Below are 15,973 nucleotides of genomic sequence, written 5' to 3'. Positions count from 1 at the left end.
AACATTCTAAAAGGGGGAAACGCTGTACTCCACACTAGCTGTAGCACTTGGCTCTGACTGTAGTGCAACCCTGCTTGGCTCTTTAGGGCACTAGTTGTCACCAGCTCCAGTCTCTAGACTCTGTCCTGACTGCCAGCTCCTGCCTGGGGCTCCAGGGTCCTCTCTCTACACACGACTACAGATATAGCTACACCAGCCAGGGACAACACAATATCACTATGCTTCACACTGATTGAGACAAACACAGAGCGGTAGAGTTGTCTTCAAATGAGGAGAGAATGCTAAAATAGTCATCTACGGAATAGCAACATGACACATTTTGTTAAGCATTCTCTACAAAAATAAATGTGTGAACGTGCTGGTTATATTATGAATATAAACACCAGTGGTATTTTCACAGATGTCGTTTTTGATTCTTCTGTGCTAAGCCGTTTCTTCAGGAGTATTTTTGTTCTCTAGCGAAACACTCAATCGAATCTGATGAGGGTAAATATGGCTGCCATTGATAGGTGAAATGTTAGGGAAAAGGACATGGGTTTTTATAACTACTACTGAAAGAAAGTGGCCCAGGGACTCAGATCGGTTCCAATTGGCTTGCGAGGAAGGAACCGTCTCTCTGTGGTTTCTACTGTTATGAGTCAGCCGCTCCATTTAACCACCCACCAAATCACTGACAACCAACGTCATGAGACACTGCTACAGTAGCTGAGGTCACACACACACCAACAGTTAAGCAGATAAAAGAGAGAGGCATACTATTACTGTAGCCTGACAAATATATTATAAGATCAATTCCACGTGTCTGTATTTCATCCAGGTCTCATCTGCTCTTAATACAGTCCATATTCACCTACCATTCATCACTTTCATCACGTTTGATGTGTAACAGGTTTTATGGAACAGGGTGCCCATGTCCTGCTGCTGGGAACAGAGAGGCTTCAGAGGTATGGCACGCAGACCTGTGAGCCCCATCTGTGGCAGCTCTGCTCTGCTCTGGAACAAACTCCATCATATATCCACTCCACTCCGCAACCCAGCACACTGGTCACACTGGACACACACTTAACATGGAATCATAATGCACTGCATTGACAGCCACATTGTCAGCTGTGCATGTGTGTGTGGCAAAGACCCTCTTCTAATTATTTCAGAACCCGAGTTCTCAATTATAGAATTGAACAGGAAATAGACAAAGACATTATGCAGATATGAATGCTTCAGTTTGACTAGTGGGATTTTGCTCTCTGGCGTGCCCCCACTGCATAAACCTATGCCAACGAATGTTCATTTACATGCAGTGTCTGTCGAGTAGAGGATTTAAATATGGATTTAACTTGGCACGGGCACTGCTCTGTGTGCAAATCTTTGTCTATCCTGTTTTCAAGTCTGGCACTCATTAGATATCCTCCTTTAACTTTTCTTCTGTTTAGTATTTAGGAAGAAATCAAAGCAACTCTTTGTTCATTGATTAAAATAACATTTGAAGGGCACTCTGGACATAGGAGACTAACTCCTAGGAGAGGTCTTAGGTTGGCATACTTTTATGAAGCCCTTAGCAATAAAACAAAATAAAAATAACTGATCACAGTCAGTCACAGTCCTTCTTGTGATGTGCATTTCAGAATGCAGCCTGACACACAACCTGGTACTCATTTGCCTAGTCTCTGTAGTCTTTGTAGTTGTTGTAGTCTCTGTATTCTTTGTAGTCTCTGTAGTCTTTGACGTCTCTGTAGTCTTTGTAGTCTCTGTTGTCTTTGTAGTCATTGTAGTCTCTGCGATACAGCCTAGGAACAAAGTCAGATCCAGAACCTTCTTTTCTTTTCAGAATAGCCTAATAAATACATCCTGTACCAGCTTTTAACATCAACAAAACATGTTAAACTAAAAGCATTTCTAGGGTCTATAATCTTTTCGGTTTATAAAAATAAAGACGTTTTCTGCTAATATCCTTTCAGAGGTTACCGTTTCTTTAGAGGAAAACAATCTCCCAAAAATAAGGACAGGAAATGTCTTGCTGATCTACATGTATGCCTAGAACTAGTTGAACTACATATGTGTGATCCATTCCTCAATGCATACCAACACCTCTATCTGCACTATTTAAAGAAATCAGTGGCAAATATATTTACGGTTACACAGGAGCTCGGAAGAGAAGCTTAGGAGCATCGTTAAAATCACACCCTTTCTCACAACATCCTAGGCACTGAATATTTTTTTAAAGTGAGATTGTCACAACAGTAAAAATGTCAAACAACAATTGAACGCTAGTAGCTAACACTCCTACATTTCATCTGCTATCTTCCTACATAACTGCTACATAACTGTATGGAAACTCAACATCTTGAAAAAAAAATGTATACATCAAAGAAATTACAACATTGTTTATTTACAGATTTATGGATAGAGACTGAATACAGACAAACAACTCATTGTAACTCTGCTTGAGCTAGTAAGAACATTTAATCAAAATAAGCCACACTAAACATTGGAACTGTGTCAAAGTGCAAAATACAAATAAAATCTACAGCATCATTTAAATGAGGTAGCCTGAACAGCAAATGTTTAGCCTTATGAGTAACCTCACATGAAACCACATATTCCACAGCCACTGAGCAGTGCTGTTATGTTCTGAGTACTCGGTTTGAGTGAACAGAGGTGTTCAGTGTGGGGAACTGGAGCTTACATCACTGCCAACTGACTGTCAGGAACAAACACGTAATATCCTCCACGTCTCAAATCAAACACGTGAACACAACCTTGAATTGGAGGGCAAATATTTATCTTGGCAATGTCTGCTCTCCTCTGTAGTTTAATTGTTGAGCAGGTGTCCACATCCCCTCAGACATACAGTCAAAAGGGCACCGCACCGATTGTTCAAACGGACCCTGTTTTCTGGCAAACCACACTGAAAAAAGAAATGCATTTGTTACTTCACACAACTGTGAACGACCACTGCAAAAAACAACAAGCACACCAGACGTGACATCACAAAGCGATGTCCAAGTCATTCGGCAGAACTGAAAACAGTTTTTCTTTGCCAAATTGCTAGGAAACCAAACATTCAGACCAAGCGGGCATCGCTTGTGGAATCACTGCGGGCTGCAATCGATACGGACCTACAGGGAAGCAACATCGTAAATGATGGCAAACAGTTGTGGCTGCCGGGGCATTACCATGTCTTTACCAGTTGTGCTCTGCCTCCTCAGAGAGGAAACACGTCCTTTAAATAGTCTAGGAGTGAAACATCAATACAGAAAGAAAGTGTACACAAGCTAGCCTCATACTTCACCTTACATGACTGAATCTACAGTGGGGTTAAAATAATAAACTAAACATTCTCAGAATCTTAAATAATGAACACTACGCTCAACTGACATTTGTCAAAAAGCAATGAAGGCATCAGGTATAGTAATGGATTTTTGATTAATTGTTAAAATAAGTAAACAATACGGTGATTATTTCATGGTAGTAAAAACCATTATAAAAATCGGACAAAAAAAAAGTCACCCCCTCACAATTAATATTTTTAATAGACTACCACTACTACAACTGCCTAGGCTCACCAGCCTGTTAATTGAATTAAGTCCAATTTGTGCAATGTAAAAATTGACTTTCCCATACACATGTAGCAATGAGAGGTTTGTCAGAGCTAGTGCAGTAGTGTCTTCATTAGACAGACTCTCTCTCTGCACTGAGATCCAGTCATCCACAAAGCGCTGTCACAGACAGAGGCCTTGACAAGCAAATGACATGACGCTTCTCCTTCGGGATCCCCTCCAACTCCGAGCAAACAGTCGTAAGGCAGGCAGCAGGCAGGTTAATAAGACATGCTGTAGCGATAGATAGATATACATTTTAATTTGTCACGGTATCTTTAATGAAACGCATCAAACAAGAGTGCCTGCAACCAAGCAACCAAGTCTGCCACGGTGCACAGCTTGAGCTGATTTGACTGTATGCAAAGAAGGGAGCTATTTTCGGTTGTTCACTTCCAATCTAACAGCTACTCTCTCATGTCACATGGAGACCGGCTCGGCTCGCTGCGAGGGACAACCCCTCACTGGGGCTGTGTGTGTGTGTTGGAGTACCCTAAACTGTTCACAACTCACATGGAAGTAGACAAAAAAATACATTTTGACTGTGTGCAGAGAAATAAATACAAATATTTTTAAAAGCCATCGACTAGTTTTGGGCAGTAACCACATTTTCATACCATCATACCATTTCTCCATACCGGGGTATACAGTATTATCGATTGTGCACACAAGGGGTGCTAATCCCCCCCCCCCCCCCCCCACCAACCCACCTGGCACAAAACCATTTAGGGAACATGGATCTTGATCTAGGATGGGATTGAATGTCTCTGCTGTAACCAAGAAGCTTGATCTTGACATCTAGCCACTTAGCTAGCAAGTTAGCAAATCAAATGCATAGCCGGAGCCCTGAGCTGGATATAAATTATTTGATACATGTTAGATTTCTTATAGTTATATTTAACTTATAATTAGTAATAAGCAATGGGGTAGCACGTACTTTGGCAGACCACGCGACATCCCCCAATTTTTATTTTTATATATATATTGAAAATCATACCGTTGGTATTTCGAAATACCCCAGTATACGGTATATCGCCCAAGCCTAATATCAACATTGTCAAATGTCATCAAATTACACCATAATTACTATCAATTTTATAATTAGTTTTATACTTAGTGATTTTAATTTGTAGAAATATCTCTAGGTAGGCAGAGGTATGGAGCCGGCGATTTGCCCAATGTCCCCCTGCTGAGCACACACAACACAAAACCGATGGCCTCTTCAAATTCATGTCATTAACAGGCACGAAGGAGAAACCGCAATTTCCCTCTGTTCAAGCTGCAGAGGTGTATATGTTTGTTTTGCTATCTCTGTTTCTCTGGCACACTTCGGAGGGGCCTTGAAGGGTCCTGGCAGTGCAGTTCTGCTGCATTTGTCTGGGTATGCCCAGTTCAGACGCATTAATCCAAACTCTCATTCCCTGCAATTTCCACACTTCCTTCCTGTGCTGCTGCCTGCGCCCCTCGCCATATGTTCACAGTGGCTTACGGAGGAAAGGTGCTTTTTCCTCTAGAGGAGCTGGAGCACGCAGGCTAAAGAGATGAGAAATTTATCTCTGCTATAACATAAACTGCCAGAGTGCAGTAGTTATGCAGAATAAATTAGTTTCTAATTTAACATAAATCAATTTCCCTTAGGTTTTTTGTTAGTAACGTGCATCTAAAATGTTTACAAACACCAAATCCACTCATATTTCATTCAAATGGCAAAAGGCCTTGGACTGGTTGAGAAACAGTTTAACTAGGCATAGTGGCAGACTAAATGAGCTAAGTGCTCTAATACTGCTACGCAATAATATTTCAAGTAATATTACATCAACAACAAAAAATACTCATAATTGCAGACTCAATTTACCCTAGAACCTGTACTGTAAAAATTCTCAAATTGCAATCCACTCAGCAGAAAGGTTAACTACAGAGAAGTGCCCTCGTGTGGTCATACAAGCAGACAAGTCATATATCTTTATTCATTCACCGTGCGTGGATCTTTTTAGGGTGAAACAAACACGGGAGCACAAAAGGATTAGCCTACCACACCAGCGGGTTCCTGCAATCAGCAGCGTGTTTATTACATCAGGAGGACTTTGTTTTATTGAGCTGCTCATTAGTAGGTTTAATCAGAGTCGTGTCTTATGACTGTTCTAACAGCACTATCAGATCCCTCACCAGAGGGCTGAGTACTATCTCACTCACTCACTCACTCACTCACTCGCGCGCACACACACACACACACACACACACACACACACACACACACACACACACACACACACACACACACACACACACACACACACACACACACACACACACACACACACACACACACACACACACACACACACACACACACACACACACACACACACACACACACAGCTGAGAGCTGAGAGACAATGAGAAAAATGGTAGGAAACACACACATCTTTACTGAAATGAAAGCACACGAAATCACAATGAAGAATGTAGCTAGCGTTCCCCCATATAGCTTCTGATACAGAGTCCCTTCTCATTCCTGTGCTCCTGGCCATAAATTAGCCAACATGGCAGAGGAAGGCCCATTGAGTCCCACTCCTCTGCCTCCAACTACAGTGCTGAATATAACACAGGCCCTGGTAGGCAGTGGACTACACCGGAGCCAAACGTTCCCTCATTCTCCCCTGGCCCTGACACCAATGGCAGGGCTGTCAGCACAGCAAGCTACTCTCACGCTTCTCATAGGAGGGGGACAGCAGGCTTTCCTGACTAATTTGGGCTTGTGTGATCTTCTCTTCCTCGTGACGTGTTTTCTAGTGATGAAGATGAACATGTGGGAGTGAGCGAGCCCTTCTTTGGTATCAAAAGTGAATTAACATGATGGGACAATATTAATGATGTAATAAAGTGAGTGACAGCCAATTAGAGTGCATGACCAGTGCCCCTCTGCTGTCCCATCTGCTTCACAGTCAGAGAGGATCCTGGGACGGGGCCAAAAGGAGGCTGGAAAAACGACAAGCTCTCTCAATTTATTAACTCACTTTTCATCACCCTTTTTGATCAATGTTGATGAGCACAAATAATCAAAAAGCTATTTTAAGTATCCTGGACCTAACTGTCAAATAATACGTGATTCATATTTCAGTCTTCTAGCTCAGTAATAATTATTAGATTTGCAGGAAGGGAACATATTCCCAGCTGAAAGACAATGAGAAAAATGGTAGGAAAGCACACAGTGAGTGTCATCAGTATTTCCTTCAAATCCTGTTATTTTTATTAATCTGCAATAACAATAAAATGCCATTTATGATGTAACACATGTAACTGCTTCCACTACCTCATTCAATAATGTAACAAAGCCAAAGAGAAAATGATTTCCCTTCATTACAATAATTACCATGGTAACAAACAAAATGAGGTTGCATGAATTGAAAGTTGAGAGCTTTACAAAAGATTTAGCTTGAGTCCGTCACCTTTAATTTATTACTGTAAATCCTTCAAAAGACAAATTAAAACCAGGAACAAATCAGTGGCACACAGTAATCCTCAAGTATTTTAAAAGAGGAGAGATTGAACTTCAATTTGATTGGTATTTTGCACAGCACAGCAACAAAATATTTCAGACCTCAGACCTAAAAATAACATGCCACATTCACTGCAAATGCAGTTGCAACCAAATCTATACATAGGAGAGACTGGCCCAGCCACTGCTGAGGGATTAGGCCTACACAACAATGACTTGGACTCATCAGCATTTTCTACATCTGAAATGGAAATCCTGACAAATGTATCAAGCCTCAGGTCACGGTCACGGTTATCCTCACAAACTAGCCACAACACCTCAGAAAGTGTGTGAGTGTGCGTGCCGCGTGTACCGTGTGTGTTTGTTTGCGCACACGAGAGAGAGAGTTTATGAGTGTGGGAAAGAGTGAAAGAAGCAGAGATGCCCCATTGTGCAACAATCCACTTTGTGATCTTCAAAACCACTAGAACAAAACATGACCCTATGATGGAAACCTATCTGATAAGGACAATTATTTGGTATGCTTTTTGGCAAGGCAGTGGTGTACATAGTCTGATTCCTGCATTTAAATCCCCCTCCCCTCAACACCTGCATAGAGTGACCAAATAGACAATTTCCTTATCATACCTTCCATCTTTAAACACAAATAGGACATAACCAGTGAAGAAACCCAAACAGCTAGGTAGGCAGAAAAGGAGCTGTAATAAAAACAGTGATAGTAGAGGGGTGGCCACTCCCTCCTAGCCTGCATCCCTCCCTCCTTATGAGATCCTGAGTAGATATGGTTAAACTGGTAAAGGGCCAGTCCCCAACTCAGCATCCCAGCAGCTCCCCAGGGTACCCCCACTAATGCTCTGTCCAGGGCTCACTGACTCCCACAGGGGCCTGGTAGATCAAACAGGGGATCATTACTCATTCCTTCCCACTAACCCCTGCTCTGTTATTCCCAATCGAAGCCCTGCACGCTCCCAGGCGCATCACTGACACCACACGGCAGGCCCGGCTGCATGCGATGGCCACGAGCTCTCAGATCATTATACGAGGACAACCCACACCTCCTCCTCCCGCTGCTGCCCCCAGATACGTCCTCAGAGAGTAGGGCCAGTCATTTGTGGTCAGGATGGAGGTAGGTAATGCTAATGCTCTCTCTCTGTGACATGTCCATGCGTGTGTGTCAAGGCCTGGTTCATGGTTGACCAATGCAACTCTGTATCTCTGAGGAGTGCTTTCCACCTTACACCAACATGCTCCCTTAAGTCCAGAGTACTCAGCATCAATGTACTGTATTTGGGAGTTAAAACGAACAGACATCCTGTGCTTCAGCAGCAGGTGTTCCCAAAGCATGCATGCATGCATACATACATACATACATACATACATACATACATACATACATACATACATCATACATACATCCATACATCCATACATCCATACATCCCATCCATACATCCATCCATCCATCCATCCATCCATCCATCCATCCATCCATCCATCCATCCATCCATCCATCCATCCATCCATACATCCATACATACATACATACATACATACATACATACATACATACATACATACATACATACATACATACATACATACATACATACAACTCACTACCTCAGTCCAACACCTAACACTGTGTCCATTCAGACTACATCAGCCAGAGGCCAGGCACAGATAAGCAGGAATATAAATATATCTCTGCCTGGTTTTAAATCCAGCTGCCTCAAGTCACAATAATGGTTGTTTGGTCCCCACCAACTAAGTGCCTTCACAACTTAATACAACATCAAATACATGGTAATAAACTGCTCATTTAAAAAATGAATTGGAATCCACATCAAAGGAGCCAAGTCAGATGTACAACACCAACTTTCTTCAATCAAAATAATGACAGTCTAGGAGAAGCCTGATAGTAATCTACCGCATATTGGGTGACTTGAAGACATTATTTGAATGCTTTTCCTCTTGGCAGACCTGCAAAAAAAGATGCAAAAGCTGTGCCAAGTCACCTGCCTTCAAAGGACTTCCATCGCTATGGCAACAGCACAGTTCTCCATAACCAAGTCAGGAGCTGACCTGTGATACATAAATGAGAGATGTCCAAACTCTCCCTGAATCTTCCCTCCAGTGGCGGGCGGGAGGCCCAGTCTGCCAGGGGAGGGTACCCAATTGAACGCATCACAAACGCAGTGTGGCCCAATGGTTCACCGAGCAGCCAGCAGGTTATCTAAAAATAAACTGACGTCTCAGAAAATAAAGATTCCTTCAGCAATACAAGCAAAGGCTTAAAACATGAAATTAAGTTTATCAAACTAAAGCTTGCTATAAGACCTGATCATATTTCTAAAAATGAAATAAAACATTTATTTAATTTTTATATAGACTATAATTTTTTCATGCAGCTTTTGTAAAAAAAGGAGATCTAAGACTACAAACTCAAATGAGATGATCAAAACAATGAGAGCCTATGAGAAATGAAATCAGTCAAAAGGAGAACTGGAGTGAGAAGCATGTCAAGGTACAACAGCTTGCGTGAGCAAAATAAAATAAAAGATTCAGCTCAGTCCTTCTTTAAGAACCTAAGTTGAAAGCTACTGTTGTGGTTACATATATTGAATCTGTTTGAACTAATCCACTGTAGAAGAAAAATGCATGGTTAAATTGAAGACCGACTTAGCAGTTGCTTTAAACAAAAAATACAACATTCCAAATCCTTTGAAAATGCTTTGAAGATAAGCTGCGTTCAAGATGAGTTTTGTCACCTTTTATATCTTCACACATTGTGACATGTACAGTGGAGAGGTTTCTGTGTGTGTTAAATTATCTTAAAATGCAAGCTGGGTACTTCTGCAAGTTCTAAGTCTTCTGACTGAACAAAACAATCCTTGCTTAATAATTATGAATGAGAATAAGTCATATTCTTCAACACTGTATTAATAATTAATCAGCAGATAATAATATTTTCTAATCCATGGGGATAAAAGCTGAAGAAAGAGCTTTAAACTGAGAGAAAGTTTGCTCAAGTGGAAGGAAACTGCAGTATAAGTCTATCACAAGCATATCATTTAAATTAAATTCACAAAAAGTACTGTAAATATAATTTAACAGTTCTGACATCCTTGTAACATCCTTATACAACTTCGCTTCATCTATTCTGTAAACAAGCGAAGGCAAAAACGCAGGTGAAATGTATCATAAATTCTGTTCAGGTAGTCAACACGCAGTAGGAGCAGAAATATTTGCCTCAGTCTGTCCCTCGAGGAGCAATAACAACCCAAACATAATTATGGCTTTTCTGATTCTTGGCTGACTTCTACAGCAAGTCTAAAGTAAACGGGACAGAGAGAGCAAACCATGATCTGAAAATATTCCTAATATAGCTCACCAAATATAAATGTGCCTCAGTGAGCTCTGAAGCAAGCTAACTGAGCAGCTTGGACATAGATGTTAACGTAAGTATTGCCTTATGCAGAACATTACATTTGAGGTATCAGTGGTTTCTAGTTTACTACTTACTTTAGGTCAAGGAGTATAGCAAGCTTGGAAAGCTTGGAACAGACAGGTGTGTGACTGTGACACACATAAAAAGCCTCATGGAGAGTCAGGTCAAAACAGATCCCACATACTATATTTTGCTGGAAATAGAACAAAAACAGAATCCACATAAGCCTCTACAAAACATGGCTCAATTCTTGTGACTTTTCTTACTGACTAAATAAATACCCCCAGGCATTTCAGCCATGACGATGAGCTTTGATGGGAAAAACAGTCTATGAACAGGCTCTATTTCTTTTCTATTCTAAACAAAAAGCACCATGCTGATGCTGGTCTATTTTGGAAGCCACAGCATTCATGCCCAACACATCAGGCTTAAAAGTGTCTGGTCACATGATGTCCATGAATGCCATGCTATATTAAATTCTAAAGCACACCGCAGAGTTTACTGAATTCAATTCTCCCACTTCTCACATTAGGAATTCAGAAAAGGAGTTCCTTTGTAACACTTGAATTGAAGCAACATTCTATTTTATATTTATTTATGGTGGGGCAAAATGGAAAGTATGATCACTGAAACAGAAGTAGGCCAATTCAGCAACACTTTACAATTAAAGGATGGTTGGGAATATATAAACAGACTCAAATTGATATATATTGATAATGCTCTGTATATTTGTTAATACTTATGAATGCACAGTGATTACTTTACACAAACTGATTTATGAATGTGCAAGTATATACAGTGCCAGCAGGTAGCCTAGTGGTTAGAGCGTTGGACCAGTAACCGAAAGGTTGCCGGATTGATTCCTCAAACTGAAAAGGTAAAAATCAGTCATTCTGCCCCCGAGCAAGGCAGTTAACCCACTGTTCCCTGTGTGTCGTGGATGTTGATTAAGACAGCTCCCCGCACCTCTCTGATTCAGAAGGGTTGGGTAAATGTGGAAGATACATTTCAGTTGAACACATTCAGCTGTACAACGGACTAGGTTTTCCCTTCGGAAAGTATTCAGACCCCTTGAATTTTTCCACATTTTGTTACGTTTCAGACTTATTCTAAAATGGATTAAATAAATAACAATCCTCAGCAATCTACACACAATACCTCATAATGACAAAGTGAAAACATGCTTTTAGACATTTCTACAAATGTATTAAAATTTAAAAAACAGAAACCTTATTAACATAAGTATTCAAACCCTTTGCTATGAGACATGCAATTGAGATCCGATGCATCCTGTTTCCATTGATCATCCTTGAGATGTTCCTACAAACTTGTATGGAGTCCACCTGGGGTAAATTATATTGATTGGACATGATTTGGAAAGGCAGACACCTGTCTATATAAGGTCCCACAGTTGACAGAACCAAGCCACAAGGTCAAAGAAATGGTCCTTAGAGCTCCGAGACAGGATTGTGTCGAGGCATAGATCTGGGGAAGGGTACCACAACATTTCTGCAGCATTGAAGGTCCCCAAGAACACAGTGGCCTCCATCATTCTTAAATGGAAGTAGTTTGGAACCACCAAGACTCTACCTAGAGCTGGCCGCCCAGCCAAACTGAGAAATTGGTGGAGAAGGGCCATGGTCTGGGAGGTGACCAATAACCTGATGGTCACTCTGACAGAGCTCTAGAGTTCCTCTGTGGAGATGGGAGAACCTTCCAGAAAGACAACCATCTCTGCAGCACTCCACCAATCAAGCCTTTATGGTAGAGTGGCCAGACGGAAGCCACTCCTCAGTAAAAGGCACATGACAGCCCGCTTGGAGTTTGCCAAAAGGCAGCTAAAGACTCTCAGACCACGAGAAACAAAACTGAATTGAATTCTTTGGCCTGAATGCCAAGTGTCATGTCTGGAGGAAATCTGGCACATCCCTATGTTGAGGCATTATGGTGGCAGCATCATGCTGTGGGGATGTTTTGCTGCAGCAGGGACAGGGAGACTAGTCACGATCAAGGCAAAGATGAACGGAGCAAAGTGCTGAGAGATCCTTAATGAAAAGCTGATCCAGAGTGCTCAGGACCTCAGACTGGGGCAAAGGTTCACCATCCAACAGAACAACGATCCTAAGCACACAGCCAAGACAACACAAGAGTGGCTTCGGGACAAGTCTCTGAATGTCTTTGAGTGGCCCAGCCAGAGCCCAGACTTGAACCTGATCGAACATCTTTGGAGAGACTTGAAAATATCTGTGCAGCAACGCTCCCCATCCAACCTGACAGAGCTTGAGAGGATCTGCAGAGAAGAATGGTAAAAACTCCCCAAATACAGGTGTGCCAAGCTTGAAGCGTCATACCCAAGAAGACTTGAGGCTGTTATCACTGCCAAAGGTGCTTCAACAAAGTACTGAGTAAAGGGTCTGAATACTTACGTAAATGTGATATTTCCGTTTTTTTTTATACATTTGCTTACATTTCTAAAAACCCGTTTTTTCTTTGTGATTATGGGGTATTGTGCGTAGATTGATGAGGGGAAAAAACAATTTAATCAATTTTAGAATTAGGCTGTAACATAACAAAATGTGGAAAAGGTCAAGGGGTCTGAATACTTTCCGAAGGCCCTGTACTTAAAGCATCAATTCAGCACTGACTTGACCTGGATCCCAAGCTATTTACTTCTGTGGAGACAGCATCCAGAATGGGAAGTGAGGATGCAAAGTACTCTGAAAAACATCCTAAAACTTCCCAGCCTTTTCACAAAAGCTCCCTTTTGGCCCCATTGTCTTGCTGTTCAGTCCATTGTCTTGCTGTTGTTTCCACTAAAAGTGTGTCCTTTAGAACTAACGACAAGGCAAGGCTTTGTTGTTTTACGCAAAACAAGTATTGAGGAGGCATAATGCTTGATTGTGCTGTGGATTAATGTCCTGGAGCCTTTACAGCAAAGAAATGATCCACATAAAAGCAGGGAATTTAAGCAACCCTTATTAAAACATCTATGACAATGAAGCAAGATGCATCAGCCTAAACAGCCCACTTCTGCATGAGAAATGCTCCTGGCTAAAAGTACACTACATCAGCTCACGTCTTCTAGTCATTGAGCCTGTGAGATAGAGATAGATGTGTGAAGGCCACATGAATGGCCAGGTCTTTAGGGACATGGGGCTGAGGAACTCACTGCCTTTTTCAAATGGCTCAGCACTGGGGGAAGGACACATGCATATGAAACACCACTTGATGCTGTAACCCCATACTGTACTTACTACACAACTGATAGACATGGGATATCTTTGTACAGCTTTTATATGGTGCACAAATCTAGGGAGCAATATATCACAAACGCAATCAATGCCCCACAGTCAATATGAGCAAAATTGATCTTGTGTCATAATCAATAGAAAATGAGTATGCTAAAAAGCCACAGAGCTCTTTTTGCACACAAAACACAAGGAAGGGTTATAAAGTAGTGCTAATTAAAATGATACTACACTGTCATAGCTGTTAGGTCGATAAGTATTCTTTCACATATGTAAAATAAGGCTAAACCATTCCTTATTTCCACATCTTTACAGCAGTCAGTCTATGATAATTTCAGGTGGAGGTGGCATGTTTCACACACACACACACACACACACACACACACACACACACACACACACACACACACACACACACACACACACACACACACACACACACACACACACACACACACACACACACACACACACACACACACACACACACACACACACCACTAAGGTGGGAGATGAATAGTAATACTATGTTTAATATGAAACCTTCCTCCTTTGGCTTTTCACAAAATGAATAACGCAAATATCCAAAATGCAGTGGGAGACATCAGGAACACTCATATGAACATATTTCAAACAGCAGTAGTTAGACAAGACACAACAGGGGGAGAGACAGGACCAGGGCCAGAACAGAACAGAGGACATATTAAAATAGGTTTCTAGGATAAAATCCTACCTGGTGCACTGAACTGGCTGCTTCCAAGAGTGGTTGGTCGGTTTTTCCCACTATTTACAGGTGGAGAAAACATCTACCAGAAGAAAAGAAATGGTCTGAAAAAATGTGACTCTGAGACAAATTAATATTTAGCCTTTGATAATCATGCATCTGTTACAAGCTGTTCAGGCGTCCTGTGTTTCATAATCAATTTCTTCACTGGAGAGACATTGACTGATATAGAATAAAGTGGGCTAAATAACAAAAAATAAAACATTATAAAAAGATAGTTAGATAGATAACTGTCCTACCGCGCTAAAATCCAGCAAGTCACTCAATTCCTTGTCTGTGCCGATTGCGGCAATCCGCTGTTGAGGATTCATCCTGCCAATCTTTAGACCTAAAGAAGAAACAGATTGTTTGCGTAGGTCCAATTATTTTTATATTTTTTTTATTGTCCTAATACCTTGATTTAAAAAAAGTATCCATTCAAAAACGAACTTCAGTAAAGTTAAATCTCATTCTAGATTCCGACTGAAATTGACAAGGAATATTCACAGAACACGTCGGTTCAGAAAATAAATCTGCACAGTGACCCTTGACATTGCTGTGCGAGTTAATTGATCAAAGGTAGGCTACTGCAACATCCGATGAAAGTAATTGTAATTGACCCCTTGTCATCCACGGTTGAACGCTCCCTTTTAGAAAATGTTATTGCACATTATGTAATCTGAACAGAATGAAAAGGAAAAGGTAGCCAATACGTGGTAAGGAAATTCCATCTACTTGGAATGGTACATACACATTGAAAATGCTTGGCGCTGCGTGTAACACCAGTGACACACGGAGACCTGCAGCATCGTTTTTCAAATGTTTATCTGACTCCCCAAACGCTACATTTGTATCAATCTTCCGCGACAGACTAAATTACAAAATAACTAACCTACTGTAGATTTTTAAATCACGGATTAATAATAGGCTATACAATACGTTGCTTTGCAATAGTCAGTAATGAGCCACGAATTCGATGTGTTATTAAATAGAAAGTGAATTTGCATGTTAAACAAAAACAGAAAATCCACCAATATGCTGTAGGCTACAGATTTAGACTGTGTAAAACGCCCTTTCAAGTAAAAGTAGTAAAGCAAATGCCAACCCTTTACTCCATACCAGCTCCAGTCTCTTGTATCCAAACTTCTTTCACCCAGTCCGAAACCTTTTTTGACAAACTCACTACAATATTTTACCTTTTCCCCTTTAAAATTCCAACTAGGGCGATCGGGTGTGGTAGTATGGAGCTTCGTTTTCCTGTAACGCGTCTCAAATACTGTAAAATAGTGGTTTAGGTTGTAATATTTAGCTAAATATCCCCTATATGTCACTTGCGAGTTAACCTTATGCAGACAGACATTTTTGCTTTGCAAAAACCTCAGCACCACAATGACATTCTGTGTTGTATCCTTCCGCTGA

At 41.1% G+C, this 15,973-nt stretch overlaps 1 protein-coding gene across 1 annotated transcript in view; it reads right to left on the bottom strand.

Moving 5' to 3' along the window:
- The window catches only part of LOC124033736 (transcription factor 12-like), a 101,473-nt gene extending 86,033 nt beyond the window's left edge, over positions 1-15,440 (bottom strand). The window contains 3 exon segments of the mRNA XM_046345953.1: positions 14,525-14,597; positions 14,815-14,903; positions 15,306-15,440. Of these exon segments, the coding sequence (XP_046201909.1) occupies positions 14,525-14,597; positions 14,815-14,903; positions 15,306-15,363 (220 nt within the window). The 5' untranslated portion in view covers positions 15,364-15,440.
- Between the last annotated feature and the right edge of the window lie 533 nt (positions 15,441-15,973).

Source organism: Oncorhynchus gorbuscha, linkage group LG04 (assembly GCF_021184085.1).
Source record: "Oncorhynchus gorbuscha isolate QuinsamMale2020 ecotype Even-year linkage group LG04, OgorEven_v1.0, whole genome shotgun sequence".
In the NCBI taxonomy this organism is placed as follows: Eukaryota; Metazoa; Chordata; class Actinopteri; order Salmoniformes; family Salmonidae; genus Oncorhynchus; species Oncorhynchus gorbuscha.
This window is presented reverse-complemented; position numbering and strand designations above follow the sequence as displayed.